Source organism: Thermobia domestica, chromosome 12, assembly GCF_964235325.1.
Source record: "Thermobia domestica chromosome 12, izTheDome1.hap1.1, whole genome shotgun sequence".
Taxonomy (NCBI): Eukaryota; Metazoa; Arthropoda; class Insecta; order Zygentoma; family Lepismatidae; genus Thermobia; species Thermobia domestica.
In genome coordinates this window covers 3706448-3722403 of record NC_137465.1, presented here as the reverse complement: position 1 = coordinate 3722403, position 15956 = coordinate 3706448, and the positions used below count along the sequence as shown (strand labels likewise).

General features: G+C 35.2%; 1 protein-coding gene across 1 annotated transcript in view; it reads left to right on the top strand.

Moving 5' to 3' along the window:
• LOC145666310 (uncharacterized) overlaps positions 1–15956 on the top strand; it is a 741735-nt gene that overhangs the window by 674254 nt on the left and 51525 nt on the right. The window contains exons 9-11 of the mRNA XM_081733400.1: positions 1327–1733; positions 2326–2494; positions 4585–4659. Of these exons, the coding sequence (XP_081589526.1) occupies positions 1327–1733; positions 2326–2494; positions 4585–4659 (651 nt within the window). The remainder of the gene's footprint in view (positions 1–1326; positions 1734–2325; positions 2495–4584; positions 4660–15956) is intronic.

Here is a 15956-nt window from a genome sequence, read left to right as displayed (position 1 = left end):
ACCCGCGTCTTCTTATTTTTAATGGAGAGCTTATATATAAAGTTTCATCTGTCTAACTTAACAGGATTAGGAGACGGGCCCGTATCGACGGAGAGCTAGAGTGGACCGGCCCCCTCTTAATTTTCACTGCCTCCCTTAAAATTTTCACGGTAGGTTTGCAAATGAACTATAATATGGTGATGAACGATAATATGGTTGGGTCGGGCTTCCAACTTCAACCGCCCCCCCCCCCCTACATTTTTGGACTGGCTACCGGCCTGTCAGGAGAAACTAAGTTCATCACAAATAATGAACTGTCTCTACTCCCTTTAGAATACACATTTTAATCAAAGTAGAATGATACAAAATCCAGTTCAAAGTAGAGGATCCAGTTAAAAAATGCATGTCAAATTTACGGGTTCAGGTGGTTTTCCCGTGATGCAATCACAAACAAGAACCTTTACATTTCTGTATAATACATTTGTCGATAAGTGTATGAGTTCAAAATGTTTGCCTTATTCTCTTATTTTTAACAAGAGATTTATCCCAACCTGTGCGAAAATAAATAAATAAAATACAAGTTTATAACGAAGATAGGAGATTCAAGAGACGAAACTTATGAAACAGTGAAAGTTGAAATGGTGTAAGTCCCTGTAAAAAAAAAAAAACTTGGACACAAAAAACAGTTTTAGATAAATCAATCTGTTAACAGAAAATGCGCAGTAAGTTATACGGTTCATTCTGAAATATGACTGATTTCAACAGATAACTGAAAGTTCTAGTGATAAAGGAAGTAACTTTTTCGTTTATCAGAAAAGTGATATTCGTTAGACAAGAAAATATACCTTAGACACAAAAACAAGATCTAGATAAGTCAATCTCGATATAAATAAACGAAATTAGAAGAAAGAGATATGAAATCATAACGTTTTCTGCTTGATTTTAAATTTTGCTTTCCTATTTAGCCAATAGTGTTACTTCTTGCGTTGAAAAATAGTTAAAGCTTATTTAATGAAATAACGCTCATTGGTTCATTTCAAATTGTTATCCTGCTCAACCTACCGCATACATGTATGTAAAATTGCTACCACATCAGAAAAATAATGAATGATATTTATGTTATTAAACAGGATTAATTTCAAGTACATTTTGAACAAATAAGTTAAATTAAGGCAAAAAAGGTGGTATTTTCATTCGTTATAATGAAATTCGAAATTCTTTAAAATAAAATATTTTAACATATATTAAATAGGGAAAAGGGGAAGGTACCTAAAAATAATTTATTGATTTTAAACAATTAGTTACATTGGCAGCGACATTTTTAAAAACTTATTTATTTTGTTCTAGGTTCAAGGTCTTAAAAAAGAGAGGAGACAGGGTTTACGCTTGATTGACGATCAGCCATCAGAGATCCGCGAACTATGGAAGTTTTATAAATCTATCAATAGAAATTTAAAGAACGTTTTGAAGAAGCAAAGGTTTCTAGCAAACAATCGAATGGGAAATAAAGAATATGCTGCTTCATTGTCTAAAAGACCGGGAATGAGACAACCAATGGCAAGAAATCCGGTGAGAAATGTTATAATTGAAAATAAGACATATGAAGACGTAAATGCAGAGAAAACAAGAACTCATTGTCTTGAGAGTCGTTTAAAAGCAGCAACGGAAATGGCTGCCTCTCAATCGAAAACCATTCAAGAATTAAGGAAAGAACTTAGTGAATGTTACAGCACTATTAACAACCTCAGAAACAGGTACGTTGTAAACATATATTGTTAAAAACAGTAAAATTCTTAAATGTATAAAATTCTTACATATTCTCCAATCAAAGTTGTGGAACGTAAGCAAGGCTGGCCCTAGATAATTTGCCTCTCCTCTCTTTCTCCAGAAAGAACACATTTTAAAAGCCATGATATTAAGTACGTTACAACAATAAGGGAGAGGGAAAATGCACTCGCACTCAGAAAGGCCTAAACACTACAAATACAATCTCGTTATGTCTGTTTTTTAAATTTAAATAATAATCTATTATGTTAGTGAAAGATAAAGCAAATACACCTGCAGAGGAAAGATAGTAATTCTTTTTATAGAATTCAATATCGAGCCTCAACCTCAATATATCAGTTTGTGATTCCAGTGCAACGAGCTCTTTTATCTTTATTTCTTGATTTTACTTCTACATCTGTTATTTTTTTTCTAAAAAACTTGATTCTACCTTCAATGATAAAGAAAAACTTGTTTGTGACAAAGACAAGATTAGTTTTCATATCAAAATTGTGATTTATTTGTATTTACGTACTGACTCATTGGGTATTTAATCTAAACTATTGTTTAATTTTCCCTTAGACTGTCGCGTTGTGAAAGAACCAGCAACAACAAACAAGAGCTTATCGAAAGTTACAGGAAAAAAATTCGTGAATTGGAAAAGTGTCTTACGGAGTCTGCAGATACCATCCAATCACTGAGAAATGAAACTCAAAAAAACAGGAATATTATCATGCAGCTAAAAACTGAGGTATTAATGACATGTAATACTTGATTCATTTGTTCCATATCTATATAGTTTCGTCTATTTATTTACGTAGAAAGTAGGAAATTAGCAATTACCTTAAATTTTTTAAATGCGAGAAGTGCTTAGTTAAAATAGCACATGTTATTAAGACAAAACGGGTGAGTAATTCGCTGTTGTTATGTTTTTACTTTATTGAAAGGTCGAAGTTTGAGTTCTGTAACAATTTATTTGCTTGATATCTGATGAATAATAACAGTTCCATCAAGGTAACATGGTTACAGAGAACTACGTATTTGGAGAAATAATAGTTATGTATAATTAAGTAATACGAAAAATAGTGCAGCTATCTAGTTCATAGATTTCTGAGTATTCAACATATTGATGTGATAAAGAGCAGGGTTGTTTTGAGACTTGAAATCATTGTAGAAATTGAATTAAATACAGGCCATAAATATTTATTTCAAGTTCTTATAATTTATTTGTTAATAACATTCGAGATATAAGAAAAATCATTTTAACTTAACGTAAATTAATAACAATCGTTATTAACAATAACAATGTTATGTTTCATCTACATTTTAGATCTACCCTTCAGAACAAAACTTAAACCGCTGGGTGACTGCAATCAACTAAATTATTTTTAAGAGTGTTCTCCTTACCATTATAACACCACAGTTTGAATTATTAAAATCTTGTTGTATAATTCATCTAAAATTATTATCACATTACTATGAGGATTATTGAAGGATTACACACTAGTTTCTATCACATAAACACACTATACTTCGCAATAATTATCAATTTCTTTACAGCAATGCGATACACGTCTATATTATACAACGTCTTGTTGAATTATATATTGATAATTATATATAAACAAGTACATGGTAACCAAAATGTTTCCTTAGTAACCGGATCAGTGTCATAACGAGTAAACAAACATTTCTACCTAGCGACGAAAACTTTTATAACTGTATAAAAATTTTACATAATCTAAGTAAATCAGTGTCGCTACTTATCTTTAGGATTTTATATCGGTACATATATAGAAGGATTTCTACATACACTGCAAGTAATAATTACTTACTGTAACTTTATTTGTAATAATGATATTATGCGAAATGTAATTATAATTATTAACTTGATGTATGTAATTTACATTATTATGTGTTTTACTTTTGTGTTTATATATAAATGACGTGTCCACTTCACATGCATTTTAACACCGTGCTAAATGTATGAAAAAAGGACGAAAATAAACACAGTACAATACAATAAACATTCACACATCAACATTACTCATGACATTAACTATAACATGTTTTCTTATACTTTTAATATGTAGCTAGTGCCCGTTAAAATAGCACTTATGTCCTAAATACTAGCTAAAATAAACAGAGTACATACACGTTATCGTTATATATGGCTCCCGAACTAACGGGATTCTTAAATTGTTTACAATTTCAGAAAGAATCCTGGGGCCGGAATACAATTAGAATCTTTGCTAGTTCTTGAATAATTTCTTGAACCTCTGTTTAGTTTAAGTAATCATGTTTATAAGATACCATCTTCTGTTGTTTGGTGCTTCTGCTTCTTCGCAGCCTTCTGCATAAATATCATAAAATTTAATTTCAATTTAGGTCAAGTTTTAAGTATATTTATTTAGTATATATATAATATACCGGGTGTATAAAAAGTCCGGGGTCATAAGTAAACCAGCTGTTTAGTTCAACAGGTTGTTAGAACGGAACTGAGGTCACGAAAATGACACGGAGAATGTGCAGATTGTTGTATGAAGGAACCTAAAACACTTAGAATCCGTTTCTGAACAGTGTTTTAGAGTCTATTGTTAGTATGGTGAGGGCCGAAAAGAACAGCGTGATGAAATGGCATCATTGCTATTTCATTTAACATAGGACACCTTACCACTGTGAAGACCAAACGGCTGGTGCGATTGGAAAAGTTCCACCAACTATTTCCTCTATTATTATTAATCTTTTCTTAATAACGAAGTTAGCCTATCGTCCTGGACTTCTGATACACCGGCATACGTTAAGCAAAACTCAAAAGTACATTTTTTTCCTCCTATTTAGGTAGCTTCTGTAAACTCAAAACTTCTTGATGTTGATAAGCAGAAATCAAACCTGCAATTGAGCTGGAATACTGAGGTAAAACCTAACATATATTTTCTGTTTCTTAAAATGATATTTGACAGGAATCGGTCAATTTACTATAAAATATACGTTGTTTATCCTTAGTTTTGGTGAACATTTTGTTTTTTCCATATGCTACTATTATTTTGTTTTCCCTTCACATTGATACATAGAACAAGTGCTAATAGGCAAATTGAAGAATTATTCATTTTTGTTTTATTTTTTAATTTTCTTTAAAATAAAAAATAGGATCTTTGCGTTCGTTATTTAATCAAGTTTTACAGCTTAAGTATTTAAATTTTATTTATTTACTTATTCTACGCTGTCCTCAATCGGGAATGACAATGTTGCTGTACTTATAACTCACTTTTGCTGGATTTTATGACCGTTTTTCAAAGCTGAATAACAATATTGCAGTTGGAGATGACAGGTTAAAGTAACTTATCTCGGGAATTTGTATCGAAACTTTATTTATAATAGAATGATAAAGAAAAATCCGAGTACTGGACTAGCAGAGACTCAAAATCTTATATCCCACTTCTCAGGAGCATGCTCTACCGCTAAACTACTAACGACATATGATAAGTTGTCTAAGTTCACTGATTATTCTTCAAACTCTAAAACCAGACTTTACCTGACAATTATTTGGCAGACTCAATCCACTCTTTTGTGCATATGTTTGATTGAGGATTATGTTCAATATGTAAATATTTTAAATTGTTTTATTTACGAGAAGTTGAGTTTATCAGAGTTCGAGTTGCTACCAGTCTAACAACAGAAACGGCCTAACGGTTTGCCATAAGGACAAGACTGTGTCATGTGATCAGGTCAAAAGTCACATTGCGTGCTAAATCGAGTCTGGAGATTCCAAATCAAGATGTGAAATATTTCCGCTTGGGGCGCCCTGTGTGAGGTGCAAGTAGCTATAGATGTAATTTATGCATACGAATGAAAACACCCATATATTATCACAAATATGGTGGAGTGGCGAGGGATATTTAAATACTAGGTAAATTACCAAAAATGTAAATAAACTGCTTTTGCATATGTAAATTTCTTTTGGAGTGATAAGGGTGATATTTTTTGGAGCCGCCACTCCTACCATTGATAGTTGATAGAGCATAAAAAAACTAAACAAAACAAGTGCACCACTCACACTAATTGATAGAAATACACATTATGCACAGCACAGATACAGTAGATATATATATTTTACACTAGAGATTTGTTTGACCTCTTAAAGTGAACTGCCAAGCAGATAAACAATAAAACAGACTTCTCATGTTAATGAGTTCATTGTTTTTGACTGTTTGTGTACAGAGAGGAGGACTAAAAAAATAACATTTTATATGGTTAAATTTAAATTTTAAATTGTATGATGCAGTTGCATGGTGATTCAGTGTTGCCTTAATGTTTACTTTATAGGTAGTTTTTGCTAACGGAGGGACTGGAGAAATGTTTACGCTGAATTTACACGCCAATTGGTACTTACCCACATTTCCATTTTATTAGAAATCAAAATTTTGTTTCTTGAGGGTGAAAACTAGTGATGTTTTTAACGGTGTTACATTTGACCCAAAGTATGTTAGATTAAGGCTAGCAATGCTTTATGTTTTGCTATTTTTCTTGTTTAAAAGCTTAGGAGAGGCACCGTTGTATAACGTGACAGGCCTGGCAATTTTACTTGAGATTTTTACTAATGATTTTAATATTTTATAACAGAAATCGATAAGAGTGCCACTGCACTATAAATAAGTTTTGTTTACAGATTGGCTGTTACTTAATAACGCTGAAACAGTCATGGTAAAATTAGTTACTGCTTAGAAATTTGTGGTCGAAGGTTGATTGAGTTGAAAATTTGAACATGACGTGTTTAACAATTTTATAAAGTTTTACTGTTTTGGAACACTTTGTAGTTGGTTTATCACTATAAAAATTTAATATTTATGTACACTGTTTACTAACACAATTGTGGCACGATACATGATAGTACATGTATATAATTTTACGGGACTCCACGGGAAGACGATCTTTACACTGTTTTGGGTTGTAACCTTTCGAATATCGAAAAGTTTGAAGCAACTTTAGATTCTGGAGTTTAGGAACTAATTTTTTCGCGTTTTAGCCACAACTAACAATTTCCTCACAATCACCACGAACGGGGTTATTAAACTTCACATTTCCTGGAAAAGCAGGGACTCGCTTTTCCAAGAATTACTGACAAAAGGTTTTGATGCCTGAGGCAATGCCTGTGTGTGGTTTTTTTTACCAAGCAGCACTTTGAAAATCAGCTTGCGCTAGCATACAAGCATACTTTGTGTGATAGGTGCTGCCACCACTGTTGAGAGCGGCAGTTTTAAAATTTTTTGCCCAAACAGAAGTTTATAACAACACATAAATAAATAATTACTATTTTTACTGAAATAAACATTACAAAGAATAGTTACACTTGATTAAACACACAGAAACTTAGAAAAATATATACAGAATTCAATACTATTACTATATACATGTAATATGTGTAGGAAGTCTTTTTTTCACTGGCTTTTTTTAAAACTGTTTGCTGCCATCCAGACGCCATTACTCCAAGAGAGAGAGAGATAGAAACATTTGTGTTATGATTAATTTTGACAATAATACAAGATTTAAATGTTTTGAACGTTGGGAAACACGACGATAATTATAGTCATGAATTTTAAACGGTCTTTCCAAGAATTGGTGAGCGTAATACGTTAATATTAATAATTTACACGTAAAATAAGTTAAAATAAAATACAAGTTTTTAAAAGTGCAGTGCATCATGGGAGAAAATTATAGGCCAGATAGCTGATGGTAACGAACTTGGGGTGAAGCCAAGCTATGAGCTTGGGACTTGCGAGATTCTTTTCAGAGGTGTGAAATCAACACCTTTAGAAATAGGAAATTTATTATGTTGACCCTAAAAATTTTATGGCTTTTGAAACAAAGCCTGGAGAGTGTTTGTAAGCAATGTTTTTACCTAGTTATTGCTATACCAGAGGAAGTTACCAGTATACTTCCTATACTCAAGGTTTTATCCTTTCTTGTTTATTTAGGGATTTTTTCACCCACTAGGAGTTATGGACCTTACACAACTTTTGCAGCTCAGACTGATGTCGCCAAGAAAAAATCTCTGTTCAAGCTATCTCTGTAGCCACGAAGTTCAAACTTCTATACATGAAGTAAATGCATATGATATTATTTTTTTATTCATCATATGTTGAGTATGTACGCTGGATATTTAAATCCATTAATGCATATAATATATACACTTTAATTCCCATTAATGAGATGCACGCAAAATTTAAATGATGTTCATAGCCTGTAAAGGAATAAAATACATACATGAAATACAATATACATCAAAATTGTATTAATACTCTTGTATTACGCTCGGTGTTTACCCAATAATATTCATAAAAGTTACATAATCATTAAAATGAATGCTAATGAATAAGCAATTAATTTGATCACAAATTATCATATATTTACATATTGATAGGGAAATGTGCACTCATCTGCATTTTGATATGCAGATGGAGGAGAAGGCACTTGGCCGTCTACAGTATCCCCCCTTTGATTCTAGGTGCTGTATTTACTAATACAGGACGCAGATCAACAGGGTGCACATTTCATATTCCTGTAAACAAAAAATATTACATGAATCACACAAAGTAAAAAAAACAACCAAAACATTATTACAAGCAACAATAAGCAAAATGACTAACTATAGAGAATTCAGGTTGACCTACATAAATATACCTGAATACAAAATTTCCAATAACTATACCATACACAAATTTTACTATAATAAAACATTCTATCACTACACTATATATACTAAAGTGTCACAATTAGGTGTTGGATGCTTTTGGTGTGATTTCTTGGTGCGGCTCCTGTGTATCAGTACCACCAGCTGTTTTTTATACATACTTCTTTAGTAAGAAGGCGTTTCTGGTCATTTTGACTTTATTCGTTGCAGGGTTTGCTAGTGTGTACATGTTTTTGCCCGTGGCTGCAACGATTTTCCACGGACCCGAAAATAAGAGAAGGAGTTTCTTTGAAACACCTGCTAGAGCATTCGACTTTGGGAATACTTTAGATAGTACAAGATTACCCACATTCTACACTATTGTACGGTGTGACTTGTTCAAGTTTTTTTGTGCAGCAGCATTTTTTTGTGATTTCTTCTTGCTACATTAACATAATATTGCACGTTATGGTGCTGATTTACTTTTGGGATTTTAAATATTCTTGCTATGTCTCTAGACATAGACTGGCCAAAATGGCACTCTTAGGCTGACACGCCAGTGGTCAGGTGTTTCGCCGAATTTAGACATTTTTCTATTTTCTCCAAATATTTGGGCCACATTCTCTGGTTATTATGACACAATTTACGTAGTAAACGTACGGTTGCCTTAACAGCAACTTTTGCCATTTTTCCCTGGGGATAATATGGTGTGGAAGTTATGTGCCTGATACCTAGTTTTGCAAGCTTTTTTTTCAGCGCTCAGACTGGAAAGGTGATTCTCTGTCTGTCAAGACGAGTTTCACACTAGGATTTACTTTCAAGTATTCTTTCAACTTTCTTACTGCGGTGGTAGTGTTGGCCTTTTTACATGCATACAATTCCACTAGTTTTGAGAATGCATCGTAGAATACGAGAACATAATGGACTTTCCCAATTTTTTTGTTATTGGCCCAAGCCAATCGGTGCATACCAGGTAGCCTGGCTTTTGTACGACGATGGGATTTAGTGGTTTTGGACGATAACAGTGGGGTGGGGTGCTCTTTTGACACAATTCGCAGGAAGCACAGTATTTTTTCACGCTTGCTTGCATTTTTGGCCATACAAAAAATTCAGTCAGAAGTGGAAGTAACTTACTAGCCGACATGTGCCCTCGATCTGAATGATAACACAGGCCTACAGAAAAAAAATTTTTCTTGGTGCCTAAAATTTTAGAGCTGATTTTAACTATGTGTGGGGCGCTGAATCCAATAATGTAAGCAGTTTTTTTCTATCAGCTCTACTTTGGTAGATACAGGCTACTGTACCAGTAGTGTTATTTACGTTACAATGTATGTGGAAGAAATATTACAATCCAAAATAAATATGTAAATTATAAATGATGTAACCACTATTTCTGCATGCTTCTTGCAATAGTATACAAAATAAGCAAAAGAAATACAAATATTCTCGTAATAACAAGTTTGAATATGATCTTATAAACTCTGCAACTCAAATAAATCCTACTGTGCTCTATAGAGATTTCTATTTGGAAGAACGGCGCTCTTTTCTCATTAGTGCTGCTATCTGTCGGTACTAAACGGAAACTAGTCATATAGTAGTTCCAGGAACGTCCACTAGATTGCATTGGTATTCTACTTGGCTAGTGGATCGTAGTTGTTGTCTTGCAGGTGGAGTGACATGTTGGAACATTTGAGTTTTGTTCTGAAATCATAACTTGTATCGCGTATACTAAAGCTTTATATTTAACATCCGTGTTAGTGGCCTGAACATAAAATGAGTTCAAGTCGAAGAAGTTGTGTTAACCATCCTGATGTGTTTTGCTACATATGTGGTGAGTACACATTTAAAGACAATAGAAAACATATCAGTGACTTTGTAAAAAAAAGCATATCATGCATATTTTGGTGTACGCCTAGGGGACCAAGATAAAACGTGGCCTCCACATATTGTGTGTAAAATGTGTACTGAACACTTGCGACAGTGGACAACTGGAAAAAGAAAAAGTCTTAAGTTTGGTGTTCCAATGGTTTGGAGGGAACCCACAAACCATGTTGATGACTGTTATTTCTGCCTGGTAAATGTTACGGGTATGAATAGAAATAACCGGAACAAGTGGACATATCCTGATCTGCCTTCAGCAAGACGTTCAGTTGTTCATTCCGATGAAATACCAATCCCAACGTTTCACCACTTGCCAGAGCTTTGTGAGACTGAAAACGAACGTAGTGAACATTCTTGTGACATGGATGATGGAAGTGACAGTGATTATGAGGGAATGTCAACAATTCCTCAACAGTTTAATCAAGATGAGCTAAATGATCTAGTTAGGGACCTTAATCTTTCAAAAGAATCGTCTGAATTACTTGCTTCCTGATTGAAGGAGAAAAACGTACTAGAACAAGGAACTAAAATCACATTCTACCGAACAAGGGAAAAGGAGTTTTTACCATTTTTCACTGAAGACACAAATCTCGTATTCTGTCACGATGTTAGAGGTCTCCTAGAACACATGGGTCTTCCAGAATACAATCCAGATGATTGGCGCCTGTTTATTGATAGCTCCAAGCGAAGTTTAAAATGCGTCCTTCTACACAATGGCAATAAATATGGCTCAATTCCAATCGCTCATTCAACACGACTGAAAGAAGAATATGAAGCAATTGCTTTGGTTATGGAAAAAATTAAATATCAGGACCATCAGTGGGTGATTTGTGTGGATTTAAAGATGGTGAACTTTCTTCTTGGACAGCAAAGTGGCTACACAAAATATCCTTGTTTTCTATGTCTGTGGGATAGCAGAGACAAAGCAAACCATTGGTCAAAAAAAGAGTGGCCGCAGAGAGACGACATGGTTGTTGGTAAGAAAAATATTATTAACATGCCTATTGTTGAGTGTGACAAAATCATTTTGCCACCTCTACATCTCAAGCTCGGTTTGATGAAGCAGTTTGTAAAGGCGCTAAATAAGGACGGGCCGTGCTTTGCTTACATGGGAAACAAGCTACCTCAGATCAGCACAGAAAAATTAAAAGCTGGAATATTTGATGGTCCCCAAATAAGACAACTCATGAAAGATCCGGCTTTCGTGGAGTCCATGAATGAGACTGAACGTAGAGCTTGGACCTCATTTGTAGAAGTTATCAAGAATTTCCTTGGCAATAATAAAGCTGATAACTATGTTGAGCTAGTGAACCAGATGCTTAATGCATTCCAAAAACTTGGATGTAATATGAGTATCAAAATTCATTACCTGCACAGCCATTTGGACCGTTTCCCAGACAACGTAGGCAGTCTGAGTGAAGAACAAGGTGAAAGATTTCACCAAGATATTAAAACAATGGAGGACCGCTACCAAGGAAGATGGGATGCCCATATGATGGCAGATTACTGCTGGAACCTAAAAAGAGACTGTGCAAAGAAACATTCAAGGATGTCACGAAAACGAAGCTTCCGAAGTGTTGAATAGATCGTTTTGAACAAATTATTTGATTTTTTATTCATAAAAACTATTATAAAATGTAGTTACAGAGTTATTATGTACTTGATGTTTGTGTTTATATGGTTTTCATTATTTTCAAAGTGTTCCAAATAACAGATTTAAATGTCATAGTTTTCTTTTCACTTACAGTAAAACAGCACCTATGCAATTTTCAACGTTGTAGCAGGTCAGTCTTGCAATTCCTATATCTCAAAAACTAAAGCTGTTAGGGGAAAACTAACGCCATATTTGGATTCAGCGTCCCAATTCTACTTCAAATCAGCTAAGAAACACCCGGCACCAAAACCACTGTAAGCCAGTGTAATAATTGAGCAAGGGAGTTACTAACACTTCTGGGATGCAGATGCGAACTCCTTCCCGGTCACGTTTACACAAACGCCCGTTCAGAACTTCAAAACGGTGACAAGCACCATTCACTCGTGGTGAGTTTGTCTTTTTTTACTTTTTTATTTTTTTATAGATTGGATTAGAAGACTCCATCTTTGGTAGTATGGCCATCATTTTCCTTAACTCACATGGAATCTCCGTAAGGATGGTCATCAGTGACTTCTGGAGGATAAGCTTCCGTGCAGCACTGAAGTTTTTTTGTGTGAGGAGGGTACCTTGAGTGATACTTACTCAAATTTTGTTTGACTTAACAAACTTAAATTTAAAATTAAAATTCGACAGCAACATTGCCCAACGGGTGATGCGCTGGTTTGTAAGTTTGCAATAAAGAATGAACTTAAGAGCAAGGTGGTCGCTGCGAATTTTAAATTTTGTTTCTACAAGATACTGTTTGAACTTCACAACCCCATTTATGAGTTCAAAAAAAATTTTTCAGTTACTGAATAATTTTTTGCGCTGCATTGAACACACGTGATGTGAAAGCGATAATTTTAATGTCATTATTATTATCACGCTGATACAATAAAGCGGAGCACGCGAAATCACATGCATTTGACTTTAAAATTGGTTGTTTATCAGGCAGGACGGTTTTGAGTACGACTTCTTTTTGGAAGATCTCCTTGATCTTTTTCATCGCTGCCTGATGTTCAGGTTCCCACTTGAACCTCACATTTTTCTTCAGCAGACTGAACAACGGATAGAGAACTTTTGAGTACTTTCTGCTGAAGCACCGGTAATACTGGTAGTAACCTATAAATGAACGAAGTTCTTTTACATTTTTAGGTGTTTTGAAATTTAACACCGACTTTACTTTCTCCGGATTTTTGCCAATTCCGTGTTGAGAAAGCTCGAAACCAAGTATGTTAAGTTTTTTTCTTGCAAAATTGCATTTTTTTAGCCTGAGAGTTAGGCCACCTGCAGTGAGTAAACCCAATACTTGGTTTAAGTGTTCTATATGTTCACTGAAACTTTTGTTGGCTACTATCAGGTTGTTAACATATGCGCCGCAGTACTTTTGTGCTTTAGTTTTAATGATCATATCGAGTGCACGAACACATGAAGCAAGGCTTTGCTTAGTTTTAAAAGGTAATTTCTGAAACACGTAGGAAATATCTTCGTGTAAAAATCCAAGATATTTTTGATCGCTTTCTTTTGCTTTAATTTGTAAGAACATCTCTGTTGCATTTACGCAACTGAACCACGAGTTGTTGTAGATGTTTTGGAGAACAGACAAGGGGGGCATGGGCCGGTTAGATAAATCCCCAGAAATCTTTGCTAAAGCTCGACTGTTGATACACACATGTATACGCCCATCGCTTTTTGCAGTTACAATCAAAGGATTAATATACGCTGTAGGTTGTTTACGTATTACTCCCCATGCTAACCACTTCGAAATTTCATTGGATATTTGGTTGCGATAACGCTTAGTGTAAGGATATAACTTGGTTTATATTGGACGTTTGTCCGTTACTCCGATCTTATGCTCGTAGTTAGCTATGCAACCAGGCTTGACATAAAACAAAGCTTGATGCTTGACCAGCACAGCTTTTAAACTCTCTCTCTCTGTGAGTCTGAGAGATCTGAATAGTTCGAAACAAACTTTTTAATGTCTGAATGGGAGGCGCGAGTTTTTATTTTCATCCACTCTTTTGGTGTGAATACGTGATTTGCCAATTTTTGGGTACTTGGGAAACGTTCATCTTCCAAGTTTGGTGCACGAGTTGCCTTCTCTCTTGAGGTCTTACACTTATTTTGTGCATAGACTCCTATGGCCTTCCGTTTTTTGTCTGATGGGAAAAATCAAAATTTACATTTTCAATTTCATTCATTATAGAAAATGGTTTGCTGCACTTACTATTCCACTTTAAACATCGAACTACTAGATCTTCAGTCTCGCAATCTACAGATCTAAATGCTACTTCTACATCATGTGGATGTTTTAGATGCAGAAGGCCGGTGTCATAGTCTAGCACGGCACGAGATTCGGTGAAGAAGTTGGAACCTAATATCAAAGACCTATTTAAACCAGATATAATAATTCCTAACGTATGATATTCCTTCCCTTGTATCTCAATGACTAAAAGAGTCTGACCCACTAATGTCGCTGCTTTATTTTTAAAAGCCAATGTGACTTGAATATTTTTCGCACTTAAAAATGCTGGTGGGGGATTGCTATTTGAGACAGTGTCCCAAAATTCCTTCGAGATAGCAGAGCATGTTGCTCCTGTGTCTAAAAGACAATTTACATCTTTTCTAAATAAACTAACATTAATTTCAGGAAGTGAAACTATATTATTTAACGGTAACGGTTCGTTACTCGTATCAAAGACGTTCTTGAATATACCATTTGCTTCCTCGTATATTTTCCTGTTTAAATCAATTGGTTTTCCATTCCTACTTAATAACACTAATTTATTTTTAACATTGCCCTCATCAAAATGCTTTGTGCTTTTTATTTTCATACAAAGCTCACAATTTTCTTTTTTTAAAGTACAAAACTCTTTCACTGCAATCTCACAAGAATTTTCATTGTTTTCATTTTCTAAACAGGTTACTGACTTACGCATATACTTGGGATTTAATTTTGCCAACTCGGTTGAACTAGTTTTCTCCGTGTTCAGCCTACCGTCGCCGCAAGCATGTGCGGACAATTCTCATTCCCTGTCAGAGGGAGATGAGGGGTGGTTACTCCTGTTAAAACGATTTGTTTATTTCGGTGGAGGGGGCGCACGATCATACCTTTTTAAGAGCTGAATTTTCTCTTTCTTCCCTCTAAAGGAGTTTCGCTGAGGTACCGCATTACGCATGTTACCCCTCCTACCGCGGGCTCCACAATTATTTTGGTGGGTGTGCGTGTTTCCACCACGTGACCAACCAGATGACCCACTTCCGCTGCTTTGGTTGCGGGGTGGTGATCTTTGATTGTTGTTGTTTTGATTGTTTTGTCTCTGGTAAGGACGCTGCATTTCTCGATTTCGCTTTGCTTGCGGACGAGACAGCTGCTTACCACTCTGGCCTAGGGAGCTATTTTCTTCGTTTTTCACGCTAACCTGTAGCATGTTGACTCCCTTTTTGGGGTATTGCTGGAAGAACTGCTCTCGATTTGTTATCGAGGACTGCAGTTCTTGCACCAAATTTAAAAGTTTTGCAATTGTTTTCGGGCGAGACGAGACAATAGCCCGAAATAACCAATAAGGAAAGTGCCTAGGAAGAACTTTCAAAAGTGTGGAATCCGTCATTCTCGGCTCGAGAATACTGTTTTTGTGCAACAAGTCCAGCAGATATTCTGCTGGGGACTTGTGCACCCGACTGTCAAAGTGTGACGTGAGAATTGTAGCCCGTAAGTTAGCAAGGCGTTCTTCGCTTAGATAGCAATTCCTAGACTCAGTCACAAAATCTTCGTAAGAGTTAATTTTCCCCCGATTTATCTGGTACCACTGGTAGGACGTGTTCCGAAGTGCCCTGGGTAAAAAGCTTAGTTTCATATCCGGTGGTACCCCCGTGACCTTAAAGTAACGATCCAGATTCTGTATGAAATTGTACGTTTCAGTTTTGGATTCAGTACCAATGTACACAGGCAGAGTGACGTCACGGTGTATGAGGCCGAGCGCAGTTGCCAGATTTTGTCTCGTCTCATGGGCACATGAGCGAGACGTT